This window comes from Belonocnema kinseyi, chromosome 9, assembly GCF_010883055.1.
Source record: "Belonocnema kinseyi isolate 2016_QV_RU_SX_M_011 chromosome 9, B_treatae_v1, whole genome shotgun sequence".
Lineage (NCBI taxonomy): Eukaryota > Metazoa > Arthropoda > Insecta > Hymenoptera > Cynipidae > Belonocnema > Belonocnema kinseyi.
Genome location: NC_046665.1, coordinates 64720710 through 64730845, shown reverse-complemented (window position 1 = coordinate 64730845; position 10136 = coordinate 64720710). Strand labels below are relative to the sequence as shown.

The 10136-nt window shown below is 28.8% G+C and overlaps 1 protein-coding gene across 2 annotated transcripts in view; it reads right to left on the bottom strand.

Annotated features, from left to right (window-relative positions):
* Positions 1 to 1324: 1324 nt before the first annotated feature.
* The window catches only part of LOC117179357 (kinesin-like protein Klp98A), a 46849-nt gene continuing 38037 nt past the window's right edge, over positions 1325 to 10136 (bottom strand). For both annotated transcript variants that reach the window (XM_033371057.1, XM_033371058.1), the window contains 3 exons: positions 7868 to 8884; positions 4611 to 4877; positions 1325 to 2709 (listed from right to left, as the gene is read on the bottom strand). In XM_033371057.1, the coding sequence (XP_033226948.1) occupies positions 2464 to 2709; positions 4611 to 4877; positions 7868 to 8884 (1530 nt within the window). In that variant the 3' untranslated portion in view covers positions 1325 to 2463. The remainder of the gene's footprint in view (positions 2710 to 4610; positions 4878 to 7867; positions 8885 to 10136) is intronic.

Here is a 10136-nt window from a genome sequence, read left to right as displayed (position 1 = left end):
GTGGAATTTTCAACAAAAAAAAAAATAGAATAAACTTCAATCAAATATCTGAATCTCCAAACCCAAAAAGACGATTTTTTTAAAATGAGGATTTTTTCAACCAAGAAAGATGAGTTTTTAATACATAGTTACGAATTTTCTGTCGAAAAATACGAATGTTCGTCAAAACAGTTGCATTTTCGACCATATAGTTACATTCTCCAGCCACAAAAAAGGCGAGTTTTTTAGAAGACATTTAAATTATCAGCCTGAAAAGTTGGATTTTCAACAAATTTATCTCTTTCAGCCAAGAAATATGAATTTTAACAAAATAGTTGAATTTTCAAAAAAAATTTGTTTTCAAATAGTTGGTTTTTTAATCAAAAGAAACGAATTTTCAATAAAATAGATGAAGAAGTTGGAATTTGAAGCAAAAAGACGAATTTTCTAGATGACAGTTGGATTTTCAACTAAACATTTTCCACTAAAAAGATGAATTTTTAATAAAAATAAACAAATTTCCAAACTAATGAACTTTCAGCAAAAAATATTTCGAGTTTCTTATTAGGTTCTACCAATTTAGTTAGAAAGAACGAGAAAAAGGGACCTTTTTTGAAAACAGGAGAAGGAAGAGCAATTCTTTTAAAAACTCTAATCGAAATTAAAATGCTTCGATTTAAATTGTTTTCGACTTGAAAATGTGGTATAAGGCTGCACTGAGAAATTATTCAGTTTTTAATGTTCTTAATTAAAACTTAGGAATTTTTATTAAAACAGTTTCATTCTGACTAAAACTGTAATTAAGTCGATTTATTTTTAAAGAACTATATAATTTTTTAACACTTGAAACTTGTTGCACTTATATATTTATATTTGTGTTATGATGTATTGTTTTTTAAAATACTTTATTCATTTAAGTGCTTCAATATTATGAAGATTCATTTTCATGTGAAATTTAAATTAATTATAATAAATAATTCTGTAAATTAGAAAAAAGAATTTTCATTATATGCGATAGCGTAATAATTAATAATTTCAGAGAATTTCCCACTTAGTTCAGATATTTTATTTTCAAATGTATAATTGTATTTGAAGTGAAAGGGTAAGTTTTTCGAAAATAGGGAGAAAATGGGAATTTAAAAAATAAGGGGAACAGAGGAAAAAATTTTTCAATTCTATTTTGAACCTTTAATTTGTACAAACCTGCATCCAAACAGTAGATTCTGCCAAATAAAGTCTCAAGATATTATTAAAAACAAACAGATTTCATAGAAAATTTTGCATTTCATCAATTACATGCAAATTCTTAAGAATAATATTTAAATGGCCAAAGTAATAAACTGTAAAGGTTTTAAAATCGCATTGTATTTCAGAAACTGTTAGTTTTATCACAATACAATATTTCGCTTTTTGAGATTTCTCAGATTCAGTTTGGACATCGAAAACTCTTTGCTAACATACCAATATATATATATTTACAATATGTGAAACGCAAATAAAATTGCAACAATATTTTTAGCGCACATTAGCTTTCAACATCCTAATTTCAGAAAACAGCCTCGGAAGTCAGATAATATTTTAAAATAAAATAACTTGTAACGCATAGGTGGAATAATAAACGTATTCTCTGACTTTTTGAGTTGTTTTCTGAACTTCAAATAACAATATAAACAGATTTTAAATATATTTCGCTAGCTTATATCATTTTCTAATCCAGTCGTTTCTCAGTCATGGGTAAACAAATTCTTTACGACGGAAAAACAAATTCAGGTCTTCGGTATGAATGATTAAAATTGAGTAAACTATAGAGCAATTCCTAAAATTAAGAGTTTCTAAGTCCATGGACAAACAATGTCCTTCATATGCCAGCTTAAGAAATACTGATGATTGATGAAAAGATGAGTTTTATAAAATAGTATTATGCTTCCTTTTGAATAAGTTTTAGATTCCACAATATTAATTCAAGAAATATTGGAAGCGATTTTTTTTAGACAGAACTAATTTCAAAAAATATGGTTTAACATTTTCTATCTTCGATTAAAAAAAAAAAAAAATAGCTTCCAATACTATTGTTCCACCTTGAGATAAAATTTCTTATACTTAGAGATTCATTCTTTATCACAATTTCTCATCCTTCCATTCCCTTCAATTCTCTTCTTATTTCTGTTCCGTCTTAAATGTTCTGAATAGTTAAAAATATTGCAGTTTCATTTAAAAAATAGCTAAAATCCATTTTGAGAAAAAGAAGTATGAGAAACTTCTAATCACAATATATAATATATACATAAAAAATTAAAATGTGTCTTTAGCGTCCGCTTTTTAAAAAGATATGTAGTTTGCGACAGTTAAATACCTAGAGCAGTTTACGGAAATAAATAATATTAATTCCGCAAATAAGTTATTCTGACGATGAACTTAAAGCGTATCTGTGTCCTCAGGTTGAATTTACAAACAAGATGACTCGATGAGTCGAATATGTAAATTTTAGCTCGTGCCAAATTTACTGCTTTCGAAAGTTCCTTTTCTAAAGAAGGAACTAAATTCGAGTAAAGATTGCTTGTCGATATTGCTCAAGTTGCCATTGAATTTGTACAGAGGTTCGCAATCTGGCAATTCCGAGCAAACTTGAATCAGACGTCGAAGATATTCTTCTAGTCGCTTTCGCCGTTGGCGAGCGATAACTTCGTACCTCGCAAACATTTGTCGTGGAGGAAAACGAATGGCTGCTACCTGTAAAAATATTAATTATAAAAATATTATTAAAATTCTCGGTTTTGTCTCGGTTTGTTAATAATTTTCCCGGTCATTCCAATTTTCAATGAAGAATTGCGGCTCCGCAAAAAAATGTCTGTACAAAACCGTATAATTCTGATCCGATTCGAGCATTTTTTTAGGGTTTCGTAGCACCGGGCAATAACCCTTGTAGTTTCAGTTGGGTGTCGGATTGGGTGTTCGGCTGGGATCGTTTAAACTCTCCCATAATCGAAAAACTCGCTTTGTTTGCACCTAGATCTGCAGCTAAGAAATTATAGGAAAATTCCCAGCTTAGCTAGGAAGAATACGGGAAAACTTTCAATTCTTTCATTGTTCAATTTTTGAAAGTTATCTGAAACCTTTGTGAAATAATAGGCGTCTTTGTAAAATCTTTTGTATCCGTCCGAAATCTTTTTAATCTTTGTGAAATCTTGATAAAATCTTTACGAAGTCATTGCCACCTTTGTCAAATCTTTGAAATATTTTGTAATATTTGTGAAATTATTTTAATCTTTTTGAAATATTTTTGGAATCTTTGTGCACTCTTTGTAATCTACCTGAAATCATTGTGATATAATTTAAATCTTTCAGAAATATATGAAAACACATGAAATATTTTTTACATGTTGGGTAATATTTGTGAAATTATAAAAATCTTTCAGAAATGATTGACGTCTTTGAAGTCTATCCGAAATCTTAGCAAATCATTTAAACCTTTGTGAAATATTTTAAAACTATCCGAAATCTTTGCGAAACATTTGAAACCTGTTGTGAAATCTTTAAAAAATCATTTAAATCTTTTTTAAATATTTTGAAATATTTAAAATATTTAAAAAAATCTTTGGGAAATCATTGAAGTCTTTGTGAAGTCTTCTAAATCTATCCGAAATCTTTAAACTAATTTAGTACTTTTTAAAATCTTTGTGAATCTTTGAAATCTACCGAAAATTGTTGTAAAATCTTTAGAAACCTTTGAAATATTTAAAAAATATTTTGTAATATTTTTAAAATGATGGAAATCTTTGGGAAATCATTAAAATCATTGTGTACAATTTTAGGTCTATCCGAAATCTTCGCGAAATATTTTCAATCTTTTTGTGAAATCTTTAGAAAATCATAAATTTGTTTTGAAAGTTTTGGAAATTTTTGGTAATATTTTTTAATATATTGAAATCTTTAGGAAATCATTAAAGTCTTTGTGAAGACTTTTAAATCTATCCGAAATCTTTGGGAAATCTTTGCAAAATATTAAAAATATTTCAAAAATAATTTAAATTTTTGTAAAATCTTTATAAAATCCTTGGTAAATTATTGCAATTTTGGTCAAATCTTCGTAAAATCTTTTAAGTTTATCTGAAAAATCTTTGCAAAAATCTTCGAGAAAACTTTGTGCAGTCTGTGAAATCTTTTGGAAATGGTTAAAATCTTTGTGAACTAATGGTGAATCCTTAAAAAATCTTTGCGAAATATTTTTGAAATATTCGGTAATATTTGTGAAATTATTGAAATCTTCTAAATCTTTCGATATCTTTGAAATATTTGCTACATTATTGCAATCTTTTTCAAATCTTAATGAAATCTTTTTAATTGATCTGAAATCTTTGTAGAACCTGTGAAATCTTTGAGAAATCATGGAAATCCATGTGAAGTCTTCATAAGTTTTAGGTCTAATTTTTGGAACGAAAGCTACTACCACGACTTTTAAAGGTTTTGAGATTTAAATCCTACAACTTTTAAGTATTGAAATTATCATTTAGAGAAACACATGTGCCTCTATGTTTCAAAAATATGTAAAATAAGAAATCTAAAATGGAAATGCATTTATTTAAAAGAAATTTGTAATCATGAAGCTTTGAAATTGGAAATCATAAAAATACCTTGCTTCCGTATTTCTGTCGCATTGTTGTATAAAGTTCCCTGAACCTTCTGTAGCGTCTGAGGAGTGTCCAGCTATCATCTTGAGCAATGACCCGGACCTCATATTCATAGTGGCTCGAGGTTCCTGCCCCACGAACAACATACGAGGGAACACTGATAATCCTGTTGATAACATTTTCACCATCTCTCTCATTTGTTATCAACGAAGGTAAGGACCTCGTTATCGTTAAGGCATAAGGACTCAAGCGATCTCCTCTATTTAGGCTCTGTAACAAAACCAAAAATCTTCATTCAGGAATCTGAATCATGTTTTTCAAAATCATAAATCCAAATCTGAATCATTCATATTTAATTCCCATACGGACCGTACTTCAATTACGTAACATTTCAGGAGGGGGGGGGGGCGACACATTTTGTTACGATTTGTTACAGTAGGGAGTCCTTTACTCATGTACGTAATTTTTGCAAATTCGCAAAAACTTTCTCCTGAAGATTATCTGTTTAGTTCAACATTTTATTATTTGTTTGAAAATTTAACAATTTTCTTAAAAGCAGCCTTTTGGTTTACAAATTCAACTGTTTTTTTTTTGTTTGTTTTAATTTCAGTGTTACTACAAGAGTCTGGTTACAAAATTCCATGACTTTTCCAGGTTTTCCAAGTATAATTTAAAAAAATCCAGGTCTACATTTTTTAAATTCAGCCAATTAAATTGAATTGTAAAAAATTATAATTCAACGATAGTGGTTTATCAATAAGTTTTATTGAATTCAAAACAATTTTCAATATTATTTGTATCAAAGTAAAAAAAAAGTATTCTGTAATCATAACCATATTATTTTTCTTTATTACTTTAAGAACAATTATAATTGAATAATTTATGCAAAGATTAGGATTACATTTTTTATTTAATTTTCCATTTCTTTTCATTTAATTCTTACACTTTGTGTTCTATTAAATTTTCCTTCTGGTTTATATTTAGTTTTTTAAATATATAATTCGCTATCAAATAGTAAATTATTAAGATTTTGAAATAGAGACGATTAAGAAAGTTCCAGTCATTTCTTAGAATTAAATAACTTTCCCAGGTTTCCAGTCATTTTTTTTCCCATGACTTTTCCAGGTTTATTAAACCCTTTCTTTCAATTACATGCCCTTTCCAGGTCTTCCAGGTCTTCCAGGTCTTGTAGCAACCCTGAAGTTGTCTTTACTTTGTTAAGAAATAATTTTTTTTAAGATTTATATTTTTAGTTAAAAATTTAGCTATCTGGTTGAAAGTTGAAGTATTTTGTTGAAAACTAATCTTTTTTTACTGAAAATTCAACTACTTGAGTAAGAGATGAATTACATTGCTAATAAATTTTTTTATTGAAGGCTTATGTGTTTGGTTGGAAATTTAAATACTTAGTGGAAAAGCCTTTTTTTGGTTTAAGATTAATTTTGTAACCCAAAATGTAACCTTTTCATTTTTTTATATTGATATTTTTTAGCTACAAATTCTCCTTTTTTTGATAAAAAAAAATAATTTTCTTGGTTTAAAATTTCATTTTTGTTGAGTAAAAATGCATAAGTTTCGTGGGAAATTAAACTTTGATGAAGTCATATTTTTTGTTTGAAAATTCAATTAATGTAGAGAAAACTACTCTTTTGGCTTGACGATTCAATAATTTAGATCAAATTTTATTTCCTTCTTGAGTGAAAAATATTTATTTGTTGAAAATTTGTCTTCTTGGTTTTAAAATTGATTTTTTAAAAATTAATTTCGTATTTTTTGATTGAATATAAATTATAAGACTTTTCTGTTAGGAACGTATTTTAGTATATTCTGTTCAGTGAGAGAATGATCGAGAGCGCGCAGTTTTTTCAGAAAAAGGTGGAGTAAACCCCGTAAATGGTGTCTTTAACCAATATTAAACAGGAATTAGAAGTTTTTTCTACGGCTATAAATCTGAGAATGATGACGTTTGGGAAAAAGAGAGGTCAGACACTTTAAACTCAGGCCCTTCACAGCAAGGTTTCCGAAGATTTAAAATCTCTAAGCCACGCCTTTATGACAGTTTGCACGAACTGGACGAAAATTCGTCGTTCCTGTCGGTCATTCTCTCGCTGAACAGAGTATAGGTTGAAAATTCCACTATTATGTTAAAATCCTCCTTGAATAATAGAAAATACATTTTTTGTTTAAAATAAATGAATAAATTTGAAAATTTTACATTTGTATCTCAAAGACTCTTTTATACCGTTTGTAAAAAATTGTATGTTAGAATTAATACCAGATTCAAATGCTGGTATTTGAATATTAATGATCAAGGGGTTTGAAAATGAAGTTCTCGGACACCCTACCTAATTCTAGTAGCAATTGGGAATGGTTAAACTGCGAAACGCCACCTGTTGATAAAAATTCGACCTAGAAAGAATAAGTACGAGTTTAAAGGAGCATTTTAATTTGTGCATAAAAGTGTTTTGACAATTTTTTTGAGTTTAAAGGATTTATTGGATAATAAAAATAAGTCTTTATCGGAAACAAATTGTTTCAGATGGAATTTACATACTATACAGTGAAAAAACACACTTTTTGAAAGAAATATTTTTCTAAACAAAAAAACAATTCTTGTTCTCTTTATTGTGATTTTCAAAAGATTATAAACTTAAATGGACTTATTTTTAAGCAAACATGACTTCAAAGTAAATTTTTATTAATTTAGACATGAAATAATTACTATTTGAAAATCTGTTCTAAAAGCTAGGTTAGAATTCGTATTTAAATTCCAGTCGTCTATTATTCGTGTTCTTGGCATAATACGGATCAAATTTGACGCTACATACATTAATTAAGTTTATTTAAGCTTACACTGCATTGAAACTCACACGAAATAATTGTTTTTTTTTTAAACCTGTTACACAAAAATGTGTTTTTTCACTGTATAAGATAGAAATTCTATCTAAAACTATTTGTTTTTGTTGAATATTTGTTTTGAGTATTCAATTGTTGTTTTATACTTCACAAAACAATCATAAAACACTTTTATGCAACAATTAAAATACATGTTTATAATTGTACCTAGTCTTTCTAGTTCCATTTTTCGTTACCATGTGGCCAAATGGTAGACCACCATTCCCAATAACTTGCAAAATATTTCCAGAAACTAAACATTACGTGTATTAAAATTTGTGGGGGGGGGGGGAGATTAGAGAGGACCTATTATAAATTTACGTAATTTAAGTACGGCTTCTTATCTATCCACAATAATCATTTACCGTCAGATAAACAGAAGAATAACCACGACATGGAGGAACATTTGCTGCCATCAACCTCGAAGCATCATCTTCATCAGTGATAGAGCATCTTCCTTTAAACATATTCGAATCCATGGTCGTCGAGGCATTCGACATATTCGCGTGAGAATTGATACTCTTACCATCAAAGTTACAAAATTCGCTACCAGCCTTCAATTCCTCTATATAATCCTCTTCCAAATTCTTATCCTTTGAGCCTCGAAGTCTTCTCCTCTGTTCCAGTAACGCAACCTCCAACTCAATTTGCTGCCTTCGAAGATCCTGAAGAATATCAATCTGGCGATTCAATTCCTCATTAGAAGGTGAACCGGACTCCATACATTTCATAACCAGTGACCGCTGACGCACTATTCTTTGGTTTATTGTCTTCATATCTTCATTTTCATCAAGAAGCGAATCATCAGCATCCAAAAATGTATCATCAGCAAGATCACACTCGACGCAACATTTTTCCGAATCATTTTGACCATCACTGTGCAAAGAAATTTTCTCAATTTGACCTATCGCTGCTGTCGTCGCTGTTGAATTCGAAGTAGTGTCCTCGATCTCTTCACCAAAAAGTTGAATTTCATTGGTTGATGTTTGGAAGTCATCAGTATCGCTACTCTCGTCATCAAGAGTTTCAGCAGGAATTTTCGATCCGGGGCCATTTTGCTGTTCCAACCCTGGAAATGGTGGAGAATCTGCTGCTGCTGTGTGGAAAGTATCAGACGTGTCTATCGAATTTGGCACGTCCTGATTGATCAAACTTAGGGCTGTTGCTAATTTCAGTTTCCGATTGCAAGCGTCCTGAAAAGACGTGATGTCACTCGTTGAGACCATCTCTTCACTGCATGAAGATCTGTCTTCCGAAGAAGCCGGAAGGGATCTTTTTAAATTCAGTGAAAGACTTTGTTTTCGACGGAGGATTTCTTGAAGCTGATCCTGGGACCTTTTGGCTAGGAGGATTTTCTTTTCTGAGAGTTCTTCACCTTCCATCTGAAAAAGAGATTATCACATTACTAAACATGAAAAATTATTTCATCAAGGTGGCCACTGAAACTTAAAAAAAAAATCAGGCCATTTTCCGGTTTCCCGTTCAAAAATTACATTTTTCGAGGTTTACTTTTGAGTGTATATATTAACAATTATTTAATACTCATTAACTTGCTTTATTATACATAATTTGTTAAGAATTAAAAAATTTAGAACTCAAAGCTAAAATATATAAATATATATACATGTACCATATTCTTAAGATTTCTAGTTGATATATATAGCATTTTCAAAAAAATAGTGGAATTTCGAAAAAAAAAGATGAATCAAAAGAGTTTAATTTTCTAGCTAAAAAGTTTTGTTTTTTTCAGAAAACATTTGACTTTTACAACCTAAACGATGAATTTTCAAACAAAAAAATAAAATAATTTCCAACCAAGAAAGATGAATAATCGACTAAAAAATTAAATTTTTATCTACAAAATCAATTTACCTACAATCAAATTGATAATCATGACAGATGAAGTTTTAACCAAAAATATAATAGTTGAGATTATCCAGAAAAGACGACTTTTTTTGCCAAAAAGTTGTATTTCAACCGACAAAGATAATTTTTTAAACAAAATTATGGATTCTCAAGAAAGTAATTAAAATTTCAACTACAAAAAAGATTAAACTTCAACCAAAACAGATAACTTTCTTCCAAAAAGGTGAATTTTTAGTCCAAATAGATTAATATTCTATCCAAAAAGACGAATGTTTAACAAAATATAGAAATTGTCAACTAAATAGTAGAATTTTTAACTAAATGATATTAATTCTGGACCAAAACTATAATATTAAACTTTTTATTACAAAATAATTAAATTTCATCCATATAAGAAGAAACTTCAACCCAAGAAGGGAAATTTTATACCAACAGATGAATTTTCAATTCTCAAGGACGAATTTTCTATCCTAAAATATAAATTTTCAACAAAATAGTCGCTATTTCGACCAAAAAGAATGACTTTTTTACAAAATATTCGAAATTTCATAAAAATACTTCAATTTCGAACCATTTAGTATCATTTGTTACCAAGAGATGAAATATGAAACAAAAATATAAAATTAGACTTTTCAAATCAAAAGAATTACCTTTCAACCAAATAATTAAATTTCAAAATAACTATTAGAATTTTCTAACCAGAAATGATTAATTCTGATCTTAAAATTTCATAATGGACATTTCAATAAAAAATAATTCACTTTCAAC